Below are 21,885 nucleotides of genomic sequence, written 5' to 3'. Positions count from 1 at the left end.
AGGATGAATACAGCTTTATTTGATGTACTACTTTATGATAGCATAGCTTTATTTTGATGTTCTATTTTAGTGAATTCGAAAGCATGATACAACAATCACAATTCTCAAAAATATCAGCTTTGATTATGTTGTCTGGGAATTTTCTCCCTGAATGTTAACACTTTTGTCTAGAGAAAATTCCCTACATCATACCATTGTTTTGATGTTCAACCTGTCTCCAGTGCACTTGACTTGGCATGCTCAATTCATCCATAAACCTCTCTCTCTCTCTCTCTCTCTTTCTCTCTCAACCAATCAAATCATTTCTCGCTATGATGTGGATAAAAGAAAACGTAATGTGTCTAGTTTTCAAGTGTCACTTTTTAATCAGTATTTGCTCACTCATGGACGTGGGTGATTGCAACGGAGACAAGGTTAAGATTTGTGTGATATGTGTAATATTTTTTATGATGTAATTGTCTGGGTGTGTATTACAGTACTTCTGATTTAGAGGAAGTCATAACTGGCTAGGCTTCTTCTTTCTTGTCAATGTAATGACTTCTTTTAAATTCTTTTATTTGCATCTTCTTTATTTCAGGATATGGAAGCTGGACAATGGGATGACAGGACAGCGATGGCCACTCCTCGATATGCGGGTCCACCAGGCACCACCGCCTCCTATGATGAACCTGTCGCCCCAGCACTGACTGTCACTGTCCCTGTGAGGGACTGTGGCATACAGACCTGGGGCACTGATAGATCTATTGTTTGAATGGGGGTGTTGAAAAATTTCACCAAGGCTTGTCAACATAATCTCAAAACTGGCTCATGCTACATTTCTTTTTCCTGGAGCCCTGTGTTTCCCAAATTACCATAGATATTGTATTGTGTTCAATATATTCGTAAGATGACATTTGCTTTTTTTTCTATCCTTTTTCATGCTAATAACTTATCATTACTGTGTACCAATCTTTATTGCAGCAACAACAACAACAAAAGATGAGGGGAAACATTAGGCTAACTATCTCCCTCCAAGGAAACTGATAACTGATTAGAGTCACAGGATAAAAACTCTCTCTCCCTCTGTGTATTTACCTAGTTGTGTTGTTCAGGGTTCAAGCAGGGCTTATAGTGTCCTGTCTCCATATCTCCACCAATCTAGTTTTTCTTTAAAGCTAGGCACATTTATGTGCAGTAACAACTTCATTACTCAATGAATTACACTTTTCCACCATTCTATGTGGAAAACTGCATTTTCCAATATCCTTCACACAACATACTCCTAAAATTATTTGCATGTCCTCTTGTCCTTCCATCTCTTCTCTCCTTGTTTATCTCTTCAATAAAATTAACTATTTTAAACAATGTTACTACGTCTCTTCTTTCTCTTCTACCATGTAAGGCTGGCAGTCCAATTTCCTTCAGCCTTTCTTCATATGTTAAGTCCTTCAGTTCCAGTACCATCTTGGTAGCTATCTTGTGGATCCATTCTAATCTTCTTACATCCTTTATTAAGATCAGCGACCACACCACTGCTGCATATTCCAACTTTGGATGTATCATGCTCATATTATTTTTTTATAATATCTTTGTCCAAGTGCTGAAATGCTACCCTAACATTAGTCAACATTTTATACGATGATCTATATATCTTACTTATGTGTTTTTTGGAATTAAAATTTTCTTGTATAATCACTCCTAACATTAGTCAACATTTTATACGATGATCTATATATCTTACTTATGTGTTTTTTGGAATTAAAATTTTCTTGTATAATCACTCCCAGATCTTTTTCCTCTTTAGTCTTCATTATTTGTTCCTCTCCCATCAAATAGTTCCATACCTGTCTTCTCTTACTTTTCCTTAATTCCATTATGTGACACTTCTTGGCATTGAATTTTTGCTTCTACTTCTTACTCCACTCTTAAATTTTGTTTATATCTTCCTGCAGCAGCATACAGTTTTCTTGGGTCTTGGTTACTCTTAGCAATTATGCAGCATCAGCAAACAAATTAATATAACTGGTCACTCCATTCTGTCGTTTACATATACCTGTAACATAATGGGGGCTAACAATGACCCTTGTGGCACTCCACTTGTTACTTTACTCCAAGATGAGTATGTATCTCTGATCACAGTTCTCATCTCTCTGTCCTTCAAGTAATCCCTTATCCAATCTAACATAATTATGTTCGTCCTTCTATGTTGTCTAACTTCTGAAGTAGTCTGCTATGAGGGACTTTTATCAAAAGCTTTTTTTATGTCTAGGTATACAGTGTCCATCCATCCATCTCTGCTCTCCAGTCCTTCAATTACTCTTGAGTAAAAACTTAGTAAATTTGACACACATGATCTTCCTGTCCTGAATCCAAATTGTCTGTTTGATGTAACATGCTTTTCTTCCAGATACTTCACCCACTTTTCCTTGATAACAGTTTCACATATCTCCCCACAACATTTGTAAGTGACACCGATCTGTAACTTAATGGCTTAGTTGACTTTTCCCCTTTGAATATTGGGATTATGTTGACTCTTCCATTACATTGGTACTCTCCCTTCTTTTAATGAACTTGTAATAATTTTTTAAATTGATTCTAACAACTGATCTTTAGTGCCCAGCCTGATATACCATCCAGCCCCATTGCTTTTCTGACATCTAAATTTTCTAGTAGTCTTCCAATTTCTTCTTTGTGCATTATGATTTCCTGCAAGCCTCGACAATGCAATGTCCTGCTTGGTTCTGTAAACTCTTCTTCAGTGAACACAGTTTTGAAACTCTCATTCATTATTTCACTCATTTCCTTTGCTGTTTGGTATGTCTTCCCTCCATTTTACTAACATAAGGAACTGTCTATGGATGTCAGAAGATTAATGTACAGTCTTCACTTTTTTAATCCACATATAAGTTTCTGAAGCTGTATAAAATGACCAAATAGTAACCAGAATGAATTTGAAAACATGTCATAGTATTGAAGGGGTTAAGAAACAGCTGTTTTTCCATCTTTTAAGCTTATAAAGTTTTAAGTTTTTAAAGTTTTAAGTTTAGTGAGTAACCTATGCCATTAGCCTGAAATTATATTTTGTCTGATTATTTCATTATTTGTTTTATAACAATTTTGTCATGTTTTATATGTGGTTTTAATTGTGACGCAGACACATATCTTATTATTCTTTTTTTTTTTTTTTTTTTTTTTACGTAGCCAAAGGCAAAAAAAAAAAAGAAAGTAAAAAAAAAAGGCCTACTTGAGTGCTGGCTCTCTAAAAAGTGTAAAAAGTGCCAAAACCATCAGCCAAACTTTGGGGAGCAAATGCCTCGATACCTCCCTCTTAAAAGAAGACAAGTTGTAGGAATTCGGAAATACAGATGCAGGGAGGGAGTTCCAGAGTTTACCAGTGAAAGGGATGAATGATTGAGAGGAAGAAGAAAGCCTTGTGCAGCGAGGCCACAGGAGAAGGTGAGGCATGCAGTTAGCAAGATCAGTAGAACAGTTACCATGAAAATAGCGATAAAAAATAGAAAGGGATGCAACATTTCGGCGGTAAGAAAGAGGTTGAAGACAGTTAGTGAGAGGAGGGGAGTTGATGAGACGAAGAGCTTTCGATTCCACCCTATCAAGCAAAGCTGTGTGACTAGAACTCGCCCAAACATGCGAAGAGTACTCCATACAGGGACAGATAAGGCCCTCATACAGAGTAAGCAGTTGGAGGGGCGAGAAAAACTAGGTTTTTAGTTATGTAATTAGATTTTATAATATATTATAATTGATTGTTAAAACGCATCACTGATCTCACAATGTATAATCTAATAATAACTATTGTCAAATGGAATAAACATTTGATTCTGATTCTCTCTCTCTCTGATCATTATCATTATGAGAGAGAGAGAGAGAGAGAGAGAGAGAGAGAGAGAGAGAGAGAGAGAGAGAGAGAGAGAGAGAGAGAGAGAGAGAGAGAGAGAGAGAGAGAGAGAGAGAGAGAGAGAGAGAGAGAGAGAGAGAGAGAGAGGAGGGATGGAGAGTAGTAGGGAAAAGAGCCTTTACCTTTGGCTTAATACTAGTGAATTGCAAATGTATCAACTGTTATCCATTATCACCACCTAGTTATATGCCACATCTGAACTTTCCACTAGTAGCTACATGTGCTATATAAATAAAGGATATTGAAATAAGCAGACTTTATACATCTATAAATAGCTAATAAAAAACTGGCTTGTTTCACTCACCAATTATGATCTTAACTTTCTTTTTTATTTTGCAAACAACTTACCAGTCCTTATGAAAAGGAGGATCGACATGAGTGTCCACCCAGAAAGGCCACAGTGTGTAATCTGCCAAGTAAATATATAATAATTAAAATCATATCCAATTATGCACTCCTTACATAAATAAATACAGCAAGCTCCTGAGTTCTATGAATTTATGATTCCTCACTGGCTGTGCGTCAAACAGTGTGACATCATGTATGACTTGTGGTGCACTGATACCAAAGCCAGAACTCGGTAGTCGCTTCCAGAGTTCAGACGTGTGGCAGCAGTTACTTTTTTTATTAATTTATTTTTTATTTATACCATGTGGGCTTTTCACATGAATTTATGGGCTAAAGGGGGTACTTTTTGGGGTACCACCTATCTCAAAGCCCACCTGCTAGGAAACCATTGCCCCGAGTAAGGAAGCCCAACCTACACTTGGACTGTGGATAGGATTTGAACCTGTGTGCTTGGAGACCCCTCAGACCCCAAAGCACGTATGGTTTCACTGTACCACGAAATAAAACAAGTAAATTTGGTTTACAAAAACAAAATTGTAATATATTTATCTTAAGATACCATGTTGGTGTTTGCTGTTGTGTTGTTGTGTGTCTCAACATGATGGCTCTCTGGGGTTGCTTTTTCTGCACTGTGGCCACTTAACAGGGCACAGAGGACATAGCAGCTTTGTGTGTGTTTTTCTGCTCAATGAGACATGTGCAGAGTGCAATAGTGCAGTGTGCAAAGACGTTTAATGTGGTGTCACTCACAGGTGATCATTTGATTGCTGGCATCTCGTTCATTCCACTAAATTCCTCTCCTGGGTAGTAAGTATTATTGGAAATAATTTTCATTTTCCCTTTTAGATATACACATCCTGCGCCGTTTTGTTTATCTTTTATGACTTCACTGTCAATCAACCGTTCGGTTGTTACACTGGTTACTGTCTCCTTCCCAGGGGGCAATATTTACCAGGTCATCAGCTGTTTTTCTTGATGTCGAGCGACTGACTTAAACACTCCTCTACAGTAGGCACAGTAACCTAGTAAGGTGTGTTTTTCACCCTATGATTCCCTATGATTCCAGAATAAGTATGTATTATGTGAATTTACACTTATTTTCCTTTAAATTTATATATCCTGCCCCATTTTGTATGTCTTGTATGACACAGCCATCAAGCAACCATTTGGTTGGCATGCCAGTTATTACCTTTTCCCCAGAAGGTGATATTTACCGGGTCGTCAGCTGTTTTCATGATGGTGAGCAAATGATTTAGACACTCCTCTACAGGTTTGGCTACAGTAAGGTTGTGTTCTTTACCCAGTAGTGGAGATGATCTTCCTCCCTATGATTCTGTTCCTTCTCAGCCTCTGGAGCAGGAGGATAGTCTGCGCTTCAGTGGTGAAGAGTATTTTGCCAGTCTTAAGTACAGTTTGGTTAAGGAGAAGGTGAGCAGGTACTCAACGTTTTTAAAGGACAGCGACACCAATGGTGATGGATAATGTAACTCACCTGCTGTATCACAGAGGTTGTCACATGATGTATCTGGTAGGGCTGCATACCCAACTACATTACTACATGTACACTTGCCTCAAGCTTCACATGTTGTTGATCTTGATCTTCCTGTTGACTCCCAAGTTAATATGGGGTCATCTACTAGTTCTACAGGGATTTTCAATGCTTCCCTGTACTTGAAAACAAACACATATGTTTGTTGGTTATAACTAGAAGCAGCTTTTGATGCTAATGATACTAAGGGCCAAGGACAACAGGGCTAATTTACACATTGTTCCTGATGACTGATGAATTACGAGTTCCATTTCTTCTCTTTGCCCACATAGTCACAGGTTGGAGGTAGTCATTTCTTTAATCAGATTTGTCAACTCCCATGCCAATTTAAACATCCTGCCATGATGTTAGCCTGTAAAATGTCAATGATGACCTTTGCATGTTATAGCCAATGTTTTAATTACTTAACTCTGATGAGGAGTGATCTCATTTCTGATAACCTTAGTCCTAAGTCTCTCTAGATAAGTGTTAAGGATAAGAATATGGCAAGTGATATTTTGTTTGAGACTAACATTGTTGTCATGATTCAACAGTTTATCCAGGAAAGGAGAAGCAGATCCTCATGCTTTTTCAGCAAAAGATTTGAGGTCCCTGGGAACAATCCTAACCATGGTGACAGTTTCCAGGAGAGAAGAGGCAAAGGATGAGATCTCTATAATGTAAAGCAAGTTACCTGTTGACAGTGTTTGTCTTGCTCATTCCCCAGTACTAATGTCTAAGTTGATATCTGTCCCAGGTACGTTTACCTTGATTAATAGCCCCAAGATTTTTTTGAGGGGATAAGTTTAAGGGCATGCTGTGATAAGAGATTTGAAAAAAAAATAAATAACAATAAATAAATAAATAAAAATTACATGACTTATGACTTGAAATTCTCAGATTATTAGCTACTGGTTGTCTTTGATGTGTATGAATATGAATATGATAGAGTAATGACGTAATGACTTCATGACGTCATGCATAGAGTTGCATTGAAATTGTCATACATGCCTTATTTCAAGTTTTTTTTTTTTTAAATGTGCTTTAGCATGTACATACTTGAGAGATGCCTAAAGAAACTTAGAGAACACTTTCTTTCAGTTTCTCCATACATCATGTGATATGATTTTTAAAGTTTTTGCATTTCATGACATCATCAAAACAGCAATTTGCCTCATTAAAAACTGTCTAATCACTTTTGGGAGAAACTGGTCTGACAAAATGTTACCTCAATCCCTGTCAATAAGTACACCTTTCAAGGCAGCAAGTATAATGGCTGATTTTATAGTTTTTTTTATATCTCGAAAAATCATGTCGTTACACACAACACTACCAAGGTATGGGAAGTTTTCCGAGATCTCAATGTACTTGCCACACCCATGGATGGACTGTACTGTTTCATCCAGTAAGCCTCCAAACACTTGAACCTTCGTCATGGGTCAGGAAACCTGGAGTGCCAAGGGGTTTGCAAAGATTACTGCATCATTAGCAAAAACAAGATCTGTAATCTCAGTATTGCTGGCAGATGCTTTGGTGTACAACTCTGCCTAGTACCCAGTCCATACAAATGTTGAAAAATGATGGAGCAAGCATGCATCCCTGCCTCACTCCCATATTCACACAGAAGAGGCCTAACATGTCCCCCCCAACACTTCACAGTACTCAGAGTCCCGAAGTAGAGGCCAGTTAATAGACCATAATCCTTGCAGGAATCCCACAGAGACGCAGAAGATCAGTGTCTCTCGATGCACTGAATCAAATGGCTTCTTGAGATCGACATAGGCTGCAAGTATCCCCTCTTGAAACTTGTGTTGGCGCTCCATCAGTATGCAAAGAGCTAGGATCCAGTCAATTGTTGACTTCCCAGGCGTGAATCCAAACTGTTCAGGTCTCTGGTGTTTCAGCAGGTGACTGTGGATACACATCAACAGCAAATGGGCAAGCACCTTGCCTGATATAATGATCAGTGTTATGCCATGGTAGTTGTTGCAGTCCCCTTTCCCATTCCACCATAATCAGGTGGGAAACGCGTCTTGCACTGGCAAACATTTGCCACAGCTCGGGGTGAGTGATGTTGTCAGATGCCAAATATCATATTTTCAAGAATTTTTTACCAAATCCACTGAATTTCCCCCTTAATGGAACTCTGTGGACTTATATATCAAAGAATAATAATTGTGACACTTAAGCATCTTATGAAAAAAGATAATCAATGAAGAAAATATGTCAATAATTGTGATGCCAATGTTGCAATCAGGTGCATGAGTTCTGCATTACTACCAAACTGTCTCACACACACACACAGTCTCCTCTTAGTTTATTGACAGTATCATTGCTTTAATGGCAAGTCATGTTATGCTATTTCACTAAAAAATAACTCTTACCACCTAATTCTTACATGCCTTATAACAACATCAGCCCAATATTCAATCACTATTAGTTTTTCATTTTATACCTTTAATGATGACCTTGAATGCTGTGATTATCCCATTTTTTATCATATTTTATATATCCCACACAAAACATCACAAATACATACACAGATTTCCACAATGTGATAAAATTCTAATAAAGAAATCAATGTAAAAAGACAGTAAAAATATTATAAAAAATATAAAACATGTAGCTGTGAATACATTGTAGTAGCCAATCAGCAGTTTGCTTAAAAACTTGATTAAGATTTAAATATTATACAGATGTACAATAGCAAATAACAGCTTTCATATCTAGATCAAAACCAATCAACTTTGGCCTGGTCAGCCTGCTCATAACACAATAGCAGATAATAACTTGCATACCTAGATCAAAGCCAATCAACTTTGGCCTGGTCAGGTCACTCATGATAGCCGGCTCGTTGTCCAAGGCAGTGTTGTCCTTCCCGTGCACTGATAGAAACCTGTAAGAAAGTTAGTCATGAAAAAAATAGAAATAAGGAAAGAAAACTACTAAGAAAATACAAGTAAATGGTCTTTGTTATTACACATACTACTACCCATAATTATTAATTATTGCTTAAATTCCATTCCCACAGCAAACTTGCATCATGTCTAACAGCTCGAGGAAAGAAACAAAAAAAATACTTGAGGTGCCCTTACTCGTTTTCTATTCCCAGGTATCAGCCATCAGGCCGATTCCCTCATTCGCCTCTTTGCTGTTGCAAGGCTTACACATACTCTTCAGCTCATCTCTTTTGCCACCTCGTTTTTTTTATTTCAGCAGCGGTTGGTTTGCCTTTCGTCGCTCCTTGGTTTATCTTTCTTCTACAGGGAATTTATAAGTGTGTTATTATGCCATGTAAGTGTGTGAAGTGTTCTCATTCCCTCCCATCTCTTACGGTGGACAGCACAAGCTTGGAAGGAATATCACCAGAGCGCCAGCAGAGGGAAGAAAGGGAGAAGAGGAAGAAGGCCAAGATAACATCCCCGCAGAAGCAGAATCAACTACTGGACTGGGAGACGAACCTCAGAACACGATGGAGGAGCACAAGGACGAGGACGACGACGTGGATATCCTGGCGAACACTAGCGAGGACGTCACCCCCATCTCGGCAACAAGAGAGGCCCAACCCACCGAGGAACACACAATAGGGGCCAACGACCCGTCAGCTGCAGCCACCATTCCTCGCGACCAACTACTCGATCACGAGGACGAGGACATGGACGACGACGACGAAGAAGAAGAAGACTGTGTTGGGAAGAAGATAAGGCAACTAGAAGACCAATTTGCCTTGGCCCCAATACAGTCTACATCTACACCTAAACCAAGACCAGCACCAGCAGACCTGTCAACGGTTCTCCTAGAATCACTGGGTATCAGGTGGATGAGGGACCACAAATGCTCAGGGTCAGTCTTCGAAGACGCACTGTCCGGCATTTACCACCACGACACCAAGACCTTCGAAGGAACCATCACCGCAATTGACAAGGACAAGAAGTTCTGGTACCCGACATCCACATCCATGAGATGGATAAGGTGGTGAGCGTGGGATCGGGCAGACGTCCATGCGTAGGTTCGAATCCCACCACGTACAGCCTTAAAACACTTTGCCATTTGTCGAGTGGTTTAAAATTACCTACATATCACCATGATACCCAGGTTCTAGGTGGTTACACTCAAGATGATCTTGGGCGGTGATATGGGCCCTAATATGGGTACCATTATAAATAAAATTGCCTGCGCCACTAATGGGCGGAAGCTGAACAGCACTTCCCATACACTCTTCAAGTGTGCCTACAGGCGCTATAGGCCTTACCGTAAAAAAAAAAAAAAAAAAAAAAAAAAAAAAAAAAAAAATCCACAAGAACAAGAAGTAAAAAGAAGAAAAGTAAAAGTGCAGTGAAGTGAAACAGAGGAGTGAAATTAAGCAACGCACCGACGATTCGTACCTGGATGGGTGATCGCCGGTGTGATAAGTGAAGTTAAACGACACTTTGCTAACTCATACCTGGATGGGTGACCGCCTGGGTATAGCTGTTTACTTGATTCGTCTTTTAACATTACATTCCTTAATCCTTGTGACCATACAGTTTAATTATTCTTACCAACACTGTCATTTATATATCTATGTATGTATGTATGTATTTTTTTTCTTCTTTTATTTAAGAATAAATCTTGTAAACAACAGCAGGCTGGACCGCCCCAGTACTTTTAACTTATATCTGTATTTCTGTATTTCATTATTTTTTGTAACTTGTACTGTCCTACCTCTTGTTTGTACTTCCTCCCCCTTTCTAAATACAGGGAGTCCTTGGGTTACGACGGTCTCGACTTACGACGTTTCGTGGTTACGAACGCGCCCATAAAAGCATAAAAAATAATATTATGCGTCATTCCGTCTTACGTGATTTAGCGTCGTAAGCGACGTAAACAAACACGAATTCGTTTTGGGCGCGCGGCAGAAGAATACGCTTTGTTGTGGTTGTAGGGCAAGGAAAACTGCGTCTCAAGTCTCTGTACATACGCCATTTTGGTTGTTTGCACAGTCTCTCTCTCTCTTGGTTATGGCTCCCAAGCGTAAGGCAGACTTCTGAATGTAGTGCATCAAAGAAGAGAAAGGCCATCACCATGGAAGTCAAAGTGGACATTATAAAGAGATCACAAAAGGGAGAAACACCAACAAACATTGGCTGGTCGCTTGGCCTTAGTCATTCCACTGTGGCTACCATCATCAAAGATAAAGAGCGCATTATGGAACATGTGAAAGGATCTGCTCCTATGAAAGCAACAGTGATAACCAAGCAGCGTAGTGGTCTAATTATTGAGATGGAAAAATTATTGGTGGTTTGGTTGGAAGAAAAAATCAACGGCGTATTCTAGTGAGCCTTATGGTGATTGTTTGAGGCACTGAAAGAAGAAAAGGGGGAAGGAAGTGAAAGTGAAGAGTTTGTGTCTAGTAGGGGTTGGTTTATGCGATTTAAGGCTCGGGCCAATTACCATAACCTTAAAGTGCAAGGTGAAGCTGCTAGTGGTGATGAAAAAGCAGCAAGTGAATTTCCTAAAGCGTTGGCTGAGATAATTAAGGAGGGGGGTTATTCTGCTCATCAAGTGTTCAACGTGGATGAGACAGGCTTATTTTGGAAGCGTATGCCTGACCGCACTTACATCGCCAAGGAGGAGAAGTCAGCACCAGGTCATAAAGCCAGCAAGGACAGGCTAACTTTACACTTTTGGGGAAATGCTGCTGGCGACTTCAAACTGAAGCCCTTGCTTGTGTATCAGGCTGAAAATCCAAGGGCACTCAAGGGCATTTGGAAGAGTCAACTACCAGTCATTTGGAAGGCAAATAAGAAGGCATGGGTGACACTTGCTGTGTTTGAGGACTGGTTCATCAACTATTTTGTGCCAAGTGTGGAGTGGTATTTGGCTTCCAAGGGTATCCCTTTTAATGTGTTGCTAGTGCTGGACAATGCCCCTGGACACCCTGCCCACCTGGGAGACTTTAACCCTAATGTCAAGGTGGTTTACCTTCCACCTAATACCACGGCCCTGTTACAGCCTATGGACCAAGGAGTGATAGCTTCGTTCAAGGCCTACTACCTCCGAAGGACAATTGCTATGGCTTTACAGGCAACTGAAACCAAGAAGAATTTGACCCTAAAAGACTTTTGGAAATCCTACAACATCCTTGATGCCATGAAGAACATTGCTGATTCCTGGGAGGAGGTTAAGCAAACAAACATGAATGGTGTTTGGAAAAAACTGTGTCCTCAATTTGTGGGTGATTTCCATGGGTTTGAGAACACAGTTCAGCATGTTATTAAGAATGTTGTTGCCCTGAGTAAGGAAACTGATTTGGAGATGGAGGTTGATGATGTTACAGAGCTGCTGGAATCTCATGGAGAGGAGTTATCTGCTGAGGACCTGATACAACTGGAGAAGCAGATCATAGAGGAAGAAGAAGAAGCACCCACCCCAGAGCCTAGGGCTTTCACAAGGCAGGGCTTGACAAGAGATTTTGCTGAGATGCATCAAGCGTTGGCAACTTTTGAGGCTATGGATCCTAACTTTGAAAGATTCACTAAGGTTTCCAGAGGCATCATGGATTTGATGCAATGTTACAAGGAGATCTTGGATGAGAAGAGGTTGCTCTCTGTTCAGACTAACCTGGAGCAGTATTTTAAGAAGGTAGAGAGGCCTGCAACAGATCCTGTACCCTCTACTACTCCAGACTCACCTGCCCCAGAATCTCCAGCACCTTCTGAATGTTCTGCCTCACCTCCAGGCTCACCTGCCCTAGTTTCTCCAGCATCTGGAGGTTCTGCCTCACCTCCAGACTCACCTGCCCAAGCATCTCCAGCAACTGAAGGTTCTGCCTCTCTTGATTCACCAGCCCCAGTATCTCCAGCACCTTCTGCAGCTTCCTCTACACAATAAACCTGTCTCTCCCTCCCTTGCAATGCCTCCTTCCAGTGTGCAAGCCAACCAAAGGAATAAAGGTAAGATTATTTTTTTTCCGATGTTCCGACTTACGTCAAAATTCGGGTTACGACTCGTGTCAGGAACAGATCAAAGTCATAACCCGAGGACTCCCTGTAAACTCTGAAACTTTGAAACTGGTCCCAGGCAGCTGGGTACACTCTTAGTCCCTTCAGTAGTGCCAGAAAAATCATTGGAAGGCAGCGTTGGACCCCACCCTGGTGGCGGGTTCCTCCTTCACAGCGGTGTTTGGCAGACCTCTCCTGGTGGATGGATCCAGATCATCTAATCAAGGAAGCTCCCTTTGTGATGGTACCTCTGGAACAGTCTCTGTTTTCCAACGCGTCCCTTCACGGTTGGGGTGCTCATCTGGGGGATTCTCTAGTCTCAGGGGTGTGGTCTCCACAGGAGCAGAGGTTTCACATCAACCACCTGGAGATGATGGCTGTTTTCCGGGCTCTGCAGTCCTTTCAGCAGGAAGTCTCGGGCACAGTGGTGTCTCTCATGTCAGACAATTCGAGTGGTGGCCTATTTGATGAACTCAGGGGGCACCCGGTCCGAGTCTCTCTTGGGTCTGGCGGGGACATTCTCCAGTGGTGCGAGGACACCTCGGTCTCTCTTCTCCCAAGGTTCGTGCCGGGAAGGCACAATGCAGTAGCAGACGTTCTCAGTCGCGAGTGTGTGGGGTCAGAGCGGACCCTGCATCCCATACTGTGCAGGCAGGTCTTCGAAGTGTGGGATGCGCCACAGGTGAATCTATTTGCCACGGCCTTAAATCACCAGTTAACCTCTGTATTTATCTCCCCTGCCCGACCCAGGAGCTTGGAAAGAGGACGCTTTAGCCTTTCCATGGGAGGGCTTGGATCTATATGCCTTTCCTACCTTCTCTCTGATTCGGCAGGTGCTAGTTCGAGTCAGAGATTCCACTCGTGTTCGAGTGACTCTGATTGCCCCACGATGGCACCAGACAGACTGATTTCCTCTGCTTCTGAGTCTACTTGTGGACCATCCTCGAGTGTTGCCACAATGGGCCTCTCTGCTCCGCCAGCCTCATCGCCACCTCTTTCACAAGTCTCTAGGGACTCTTCACCTTAACGCGTGGAGACTCTCCAGTATCTCTTCCGAACGAGAGGCTTTTCACGGAAGGCTGCTAGATTTATGGCCCGTCCGGTCAGACAGTCCTCTGCCTGAGTCTATCAGGTAAAGTGGTTCGTCTTCTGTGGTTGGTGTGAGTTGAGAGGATTGTCATCCTCTTGACCTCTGTGATGGACTTAGCAGACTTTTTTTCTTTTTCTTTGGGACACAAAGCATTTGTCCTTGCTGTCCATTAGGGGCTATCATTCCGCTTTGGCTCCCGTTTTTCAGCAGGCTGGCTTGGATATCTCACAAGATAGGGATCTGTCAGCACTGTTTCGGGGATTTGCCAATTTAACTCCCTCCCCCCCGTTCACCATGCATTCCTGCGTGGGATTTATCCTTAGTTTTACACTCATTAATGAAGTCCCCTTATGAGCCTCTGCGTTTGGCTTCTTTGAGGGACGTTGCACTAAAGTCCTCCTTTCTCTTGGCTTTAGCATCTGCTTGCCAAGTTAGTGATCTGCACAGGCTGTCAGTGGAAGTTTGTCACTCAAAGGGTTGGGCTTCTATGACTTTCTCTTTAGCCCCAGATTTTCTAGCGAAGACTCAACTCCCAGGTGATGTTTTGCAGTCCGACTTCACCATTCCTGCTCTTACAGAGTACCTTGCCGACTTAGTAGGGGACAGGCTTTTGTGGCCAGTCAGAGCCATCAGGGAGTATCTGCGTAGGACCAGGGGCTGTCGTGCTAGATGCTCCCGCCTTTTTGTGATGGTTACTGAGCCTCGGCGAGTTGTGCACCCTCATACTATTTACCACTGGATATGTCAGGTTATCCAGCGTGCACATGTGAATGTGTCTGAGGAGAACATGCGCTTGGTTCGGGTGAAGGCACATGATGTTAGAGCAGTGGCGACGAGTGCCTTGTTCAGGAAAATTTGGAATATTCCTGCCGTTCTTTGGGCAGGAACCTGGAAAAGTATGTCCACTCTTGCTTCTTTTTATCTCAGGGATATTACTCATAGGTATTTGGATACCTTTTCTCTGGGCCCTGTTGTATTGGCTCTCAGGGTAAATCATTAAGTTTTCTTTTGGGTTTCTTATATATATGGTTCTATGTATTGTCCAATGTGGGGTTTGAGTTCCTTGGACTGTTCTCAGGGCAAGAGTTGTTATGCTCCTCTCACTCCTCTGGTTTTGTCTCTGTCATGGGATACAAGTGCTGCACCCACCTCAGGATATGGCCTCTGCCTTGTAAGTTTTGACTTTGTATGGGTGTGTGTCTTGGGGAGTGAAAGTTGTTCTTAGGGATGAGGTCATCTTCCCTCCAATACTTGGGACTCAGTTCTTAAGCAATAATTAATAATTATGGGTAGTAGTATGTGTAATAAAAAATAGGATTTTTTTATATAAAATCCATTTTTATCTACATACAGGTAACTCTCGATTTAAGCGATAGATGCGTTCCAAGAGGCATCGCATATATCAAAATTCGCATAAAACAAACTTGTAATTCTCATAAGAAACAATAGATAATAGGGGGGATGTGGGATGTGGTCCAAAAAAATTTGTACAAAATACAGGCAACCCCCGCTTAACGAAAGTTCACACAACGAAATTTCGCTACAACGAAGGTTTCCTTTTACCACCATCTGCTCGTTTAATGAACACCAAACTCACTTTATTGAAATTTTATCAAGATAATATTTTCCAAGTTTGAAAGCCCCGCCGTACCACGCAAGCCGACAGGCTTTTGAATACACCAGCGCCTTTCATGGACAAAACACGCATTGCTTGCTTCCCTAGTTCAAAACAATAACACCGTTAGCAGCAACTCGTCTTCCCTTGCTCAACATGCCACCAAAACACCCTGCAATGTCGCCTAGCATTGCTAAGACCAAGAAGTCTCTTACTCTTCAAGTGAAGCTGGATATTATTCACAGACACGAGAGGCGAGAAAGCTAACAGCATTGCTCGCCACCATGGCTTGACTCCATCTACTGTCTACTATTTTCAAGTCAGCAGACTCTATTAAGAAGGCTGGTGAGACTAAAAGAACCACCTGAACTCATGACTCTGCAATGGATAAAATGCAAAGCCTTGTGGAAATGTGGTACATAAGTTTTGTATGCGGTACAATAATGCGCCCTTTGTTTACATTCCACAGGTTCCTAGTTAGTGTCTTTCCCGTTTCACTCTCCCTCCCTTCATAAATTTAAGATCATCAACATTATAAAGTTACATACATACATACATTAGTGTACATTATAATGACTTAAATTAAACTGCCTAAATGTTTAACTTCATAATTTTTACTTTCATTAAACCTTTTACTGTACTATGATGCACTCTCACTTTGTTTACTCTAAATGGAAGTTCAAGTCAGGGATCAAACTTGTTATAATTGGTTCACTTAACAAAATTTCGCTTAATGAACTTTTTTTTAGGAATGTAACCCATTCGTTAAGCGAGGGTTGCCTGTACTCTATCTATTTGGTTAAATTAACATGCATTTATTATTTACCATTCTAAATACTGGAAGTGTACTTAAAGTAAAGGGAAAAGCAAGAAATTATAAGAGAAAGCAAAAAGCAATAAGAGAAAACAACAAAACAAAGAATACGTAAACACAACAGAGAGAGAGAGAGAGAGAGAGAGAGAGAGAGAGAGAGAGAGAGAGAGAGAGAGAGAGAGAGAGAGAGAGAGAGAGAGAGAGAGAGAGAGAGAGAGAGAGGGGTCTGAGAGGGGTGGAGGGGCGAAGAAATTAACTTCTACTACCTGGGAATCAACCTTCATTGACCTTCCTGGATTCGCTATGCTACCTGTGTAGTTTAGCATTTACTTTAGTGTTTGCTAACAGTCGAGGTGATAGTACATATACATTGTGATGCTCTAAAAAGGCAAGTTAGAGTAATTTGTATTTATCTTTAAATATATTTTGCATTGTTTTAGCAAACACAACAATACTTGACAACGTTTCCTCTGAGCATTGTCACATCCCTTGAGATGACCGAGTGAGGTCACAGGTCAAAGTGACCCTGATAATCGATGGGTCACTTCCTCTTCCGCTATCAGCCAGGATGAGAGAGAGAGAGAGAGAGAGAGAGAGAGAGAGAGAGAGAGAGAGAGAGAGAGAGAGAGAGAGAGAGAGAGAGAGAGAGAGAGAGAGAGAGAGAGAGAGAGAGAGAGAGAGAGAGAGAGAGGGAGAGGAGGGGCAGCTTGACTGACTGACAGGCAGATCTTAGTAATTTATAAGTAACTATAGATCTCTGATAGAAATATATTTACATGAAATGTAAATTCTATATGGAGAGAGAGAGAGAGAGAGAGAGAGAGAGAGAGAGAGAGAGAGAGAGAGAGAGAGAGAGAGAGAGAGAGAGAGAGAGACAGAGACAGAGACAGAGAGAGAGAGAAAGAGAGAGAGAGAGATTCCGTCTGTACCGCAGACTGCAAATAATACACGAGAAGAGCGGAGCTCCCACCTATCGGCCAGCTGCGAAACTCTCTGGCACGCAGTTTGAAATTGCATCTGGCGCTCAGTTTGAAAATGTGGTTGGGCCAAATTGCGTATAAGCAAACCGATCGTGCAAATTAAATTAATTATATGTTTTCGGTCGTGTTATAACAAAAATGCATAAATCAAACATGCGCAAATTGGGTTACCTGTACTTACCCATAATTATTAATTATAATTGAGTTTCCCTTCCTCCCTTTCCCTCTATGACCTTCTAGGCTAGAGGCAAATGAGTGAATTGGCCTGATGGCTGATACCTGGGGGAATAGAAAACGGGTGGGATGTCTTCACAATGAAAACGAGTAAGGGCACCTCAAGTATTTCTTTCGTTTCTTTCCTCGAGCTGTTAGACATGATGTAAGTTTGCTGTGGGAATGGGGTTTAGGCAATAATTGATAATTATGGGTAGTAGTATGTAGATACAAATGGATCTTACATAAAAAAATCCTATTGTATCCAGAATTCTAATGATCTGAATACTCCTAGATCTTGAGGTCAGTCCTGGCAAAAGAATGATTATATATAACACACTTTGTCAGTCAGCAAACCTCTTAGTTTTTTTTTTTTTTAACAATTGGACTGCTGTGTTGCTAAGACGACCAGGAAGTCTCTTACTCTCAAAGTGAAGCTAGATATTATTCACAGACACAAGAGAGGGGAGAAAACTAATAACATTGCTTGCCACCATGGCTTGACTCCATCTACTGTCTCTAATACTCGTATTTTCAAGTCAGCAGACTCTATTAAGAAAGTTGGTGAGATCATATCTTCCTTGCAAGCTAAAAGAACCACCTGAACTCGTGACTCTGCAATGGATAAAATGGAAAGCCTTGTGAAAATGTGGTACATAAGTTTTGTATGTGATACAATGATGCGCCCTTTGTTTACATTCCAAAGGTTGCCAGCTAGCATCTTTCCTGCTCCACTGTCCCTCCCTTCATAAATTTAAGATCATCAACATTATAAAGTTATTTATACATACATTGGTGTACATTATAATGACTTAAATTAACCCCTTCAATACGGTGACGCCTATGTAGGCGTCATGAAGCCCCAGTAGCATATACGGTGACACCTACGTAGGCGTCATATTTCTTTTCTGAGCTTTCTTCAGTTCAGTTGTCCCGTATAGTGTGTTGGATACCAACACACTATACATGCCGTATGCTGTCCTTGAAATCCTAGTGCTCCTCCCACCATCCTTGTCTCCACCAATCACTAAAGATAAGCTACATGCGTCCCGCCTTGTGTCTAAAATTCCCGAATGGCATAGACTGTTCCCATCTCTCTCTCTCTCTCTCTTTCTCCATTCCCTCCCTCCCCCTCTCCCTCTCGAAAGATAAGTTACATGCCTTGTAACATTCTGTGAAAACACACACACACACACACACACACACACACACACACACACACACACACACACACACACACACACACACACACACACACACACACACACACACACAACAACAAAACAACAAATTTTCTAATCTCTCTCTCTCTCTCTCTCGTTTCCTCTCCCTTCCCTCCTCCCCTCTTCCTCTCGAAGATAAGCTACACGTCCTGCTTGTGTCTAAAATATTAGCAAATGTCACTCTCTCTCTCTCTCTCTCTTTTTCTCCGAAGAGAGAACCATCCACTTTCCTCTTCGAAGGTGATATAGTGACTAAAAAATAGCAGCATAATACACAAAGAAGACAAGTATGACAAGCTTGCACGAGTTTCCAGCTCGGGCGGCACTACCACCCGTATATCATACAGGCGGGCTTTTTTAACATCCGTCGCGAAGGGGTTAAACTGCTTAAATGTTTAACTTCATAATTTTTACTTTCATTAAACCTTTTACTGTACTATGATGCACTCTCGCTTTGTTTACTCTAAATGGAAGTTCAAGTCAGAGGTCAAACTTGTTATAATTGGTTCGCTTAACGAACGTTTATTTAGGAACGTAACACATTCGTTAAGCGGGGATTGCCTGTATATATATATATATATATATATATATATATATATATATATATATATATATATATATATATATATATATTAAAATTTAGACTTTATTTCCACACCACCCAATAGCGTAAAAGTCTTTTCTTTTTTTAACCTACCATATTAATATATTATCAACTAAGCAACTGAAAACAATGCTGTATAAAAAGATAAATGTTATTGTACCTATACAGTATCTCACACTTAAAATGAATGCGAAAGATAGATCTTAAAATAAACATACATATATTTTGAGTGCATATGTATATCCGATTTACAACTGTTTCGACTTACGACAAGTTGATCGTAACCGATCTAGGTCGTAACTCGGATGGTGCCTGTATATATATATATATATATATATACAGTAATACTCCGCTTAACAAACGTTCGTTTAACGAATTTCCGGTTTAACATACTATATAAATTTTGACCAAAAATCCGCATAACATACAACCACATCCGTTTTAGCAAATTTTCTGGGTTTGAATTTGCCAGGAGAGGGATCGAACGCGGTAGCTTCGCTGTGATTGGCTGGCTCCCCGTCTATGTCTCTAACGCTCCTGGAGCTGGATCCAAGATTCTTTAACAACATCAGAGCAACCTCTTGCAGCAAAATAGCATCCATGAACATTTGGAGGGACGGTGACAAGGATGCTATCAGGTTGCTCTGAGGTTGCTGGGAACGTACCACACTCTCCAGGTGATGTTACTGTCTTACATATGCATGTATGTTCACCAAACAACATTTCTATTAGCTTTTTACAAACCTTGCGCCAAGAAAGGATTGTTTTGTAATGCATAAAGTGAAATCTTAATGGAATAGCAAAAATTAAAGCAGAGATGAGATGAGCCACAGACGAAGCGGGAGACTCGCGGCCACTCGGCCGCTTCTTCTTCTTGTGACCCTTTTGCTTGCGTGTTACTTTTATCATGATGTTTATGTTTCCACTCCTCTATTACCTGCTATAATGGATATCATATGTTAGTTTTCATATACGCTCATGCCACGAGGATAACCTTGACTCTGTGGCACTGAACGATAGTGAATTATTAATGAAATACCGCTATATTTCATTAATAATTCACTATCACTCAGTGCCACGGAGTTGAGGTTATCCTCATGGCATGAGCGTATATGAATACTAAGATATGATATCCATTATAGCAGGCAATAGAGGTGTGAAAACAAATAATATCATGGGAAAAGACAACATGCAGGCTAAAAGGGTCACAAGAAGAAGAAGAAGCGGCTGAGTCGCCGCGAGTCTCCCGCTTCGTCTGTGGCTCATCTCATCTCTGCTTTATTTTTTGGTATTCTATTAAGATTTCACTTTATGCATTACAAAACAATCCTTTCTTGGGGCAAGGTTTGTAAAAAGCTAATAGAAATGTTGTTTGGTGAACATACATGCGAGAATGTGAGAGAATTTGTATGTAGCTCCTCTAACTTCCAATGACTCATATGACATCATAAAAGTAGTGGTACACCGGTGGCCCAATATGCTGCCAAACGTATATATATATATATATATATATATATATATATATATATATATATATATATATATATATATATTTTTTTTTTTATAATCCATATGGCATGTTGGGGACCAGCCCAGAACGCACCCCCCCCCTATTTCCATTATTTCCTATGGGACGTCCACTTAACGAATTTTCGCTCTACGAACAGCTTTGACACCCCCTATCCTCTTCGTTAAGCGGAGTATTACTGTACATAAATATATATATATATATATATATATATATATATATATATATATATATATATATATATATATGTGATGGGCACCGTCTTAATCCCCTTTAATTTATTATTTCATTATATGTGAAGCCTATGGCCACCCAGCAGGGGCCCCTCAGGCTGTTCTGCTGAGCAGACACCCCACCTCCCACTTCTCACTTCTCGTTGCGAGCGGGACTCAGTACAGAGTTAGCCTTCAGCGGAGATAGACACCCCTCTCGTCGGTCTGGCACAGTGAGAGAGACACGTGTTGGCTGGGCTTTCAAAGTACTCGTTAGTCATCGGTCTGGGAGTTGTGCCCTCCCTTTGAGTAGCTGGCTTGTTACTCGGTTAGACTGTGGCTGTAGAACAACAGGCTTGTTGTTCTGAGAAAGTGTGGCCGGTTGGGGCTGCATTTCTCGTGCGTTCATCTACTCGGGTGGAGCGATGCGGAGGGACATGTTATTGTTTCGTCCTGTTTTTGCTGTTGGTGGTTGTAGTCACCAGTGGGGTTTGGTGGGCGACTGTGTGCCCCCACCATTGTTTGTATAGTTTCAGTAGTATACTGTGTTGTAGTGGTAGTAGCCACGCACACTATTGAATGCTGAGAGGCTTCATGTCGGCCGCCAGTGGTGCGTAGTTGTCGTCCGCCAGACTTGTCTGCGACGAGTATTTGGACTCCGTGTATAGCTGGTGTCACCCGTAGGTGGTGTCTGGGCTTGTGTGTACATCACCGGATGTGCTGTACACATCATATATTGTAATAGTAGTGTAGGCTAGGGGTGTCAGTCTGACAGGTGTTAGGAAGCACTTGTTGCAGTAGATAGTATAGTAATATAATATACCGCGCGTGTTGTTCCGGTCTGTGAGT

At 41.1% G+C, this 21,885-nt stretch overlaps 2 protein-coding genes across 10 annotated transcripts in view; one reads left to right on the top strand and one right to left on the bottom strand.

Moving 5' to 3' along the window:
* The window catches only part of LOC123501140 (tetratricopeptide repeat protein 23-like), a 325,403-nt gene extending 324,513 nt beyond the window's left edge, over window positions 1-890 (top strand). For all 5 annotated transcript variants that reach the window (XR_006673573.1, XM_045249726.1, XM_045249722.1 and 2 more), the window contains exon 13: window positions 578-890. The gene's annotated coding sequence lies outside the window, so the exon portion shown is untranslated. The remainder of the gene's footprint in view (window positions 1-577) is intronic.
* LOC123501142 (magnesium-dependent phosphatase 1-like) overlaps window positions 1-21,885 on the bottom strand; it is an 89,500-nt gene that overhangs the window by 41,082 nt on the left and 26,533 nt on the right. For 2 of the 5 annotated variants that reach the window (XM_045249727.1, XM_045249732.1), the window contains exons 2-3: window positions 8,573-8,670; window positions 4,247-4,307 (exon numbers count right to left, since the gene is read on the bottom strand). In XM_045249727.1, the coding sequence (XP_045105662.1) occupies window positions 4,247-4,307; window positions 8,573-8,615 (104 nt within the window). In that variant the 5' untranslated portion in view covers window positions 8,616-8,670. Of the gene's footprint in view, window positions 1-4,246; window positions 4,308-8,572; window positions 8,671-8,869; window positions 9,209-9,235; window positions 9,459-21,885 lie in introns of those variants that run through there. The other 3 variants (XM_045249728.1, XM_045249730.1, XM_045249731.1) reach the window with 3 other exon arrangements.

This window comes from Portunus trituberculatus, chromosome 8 (assembly GCF_017591435.1).
Source record: "Portunus trituberculatus isolate SZX2019 chromosome 8, ASM1759143v1, whole genome shotgun sequence".
NCBI classification, from domain to species: domain Eukaryota; kingdom Metazoa; phylum Arthropoda; class Malacostraca; order Decapoda; family Portunidae; genus Portunus; species Portunus trituberculatus.
This window is presented reverse-complemented; position numbering and strand designations above follow the sequence as displayed.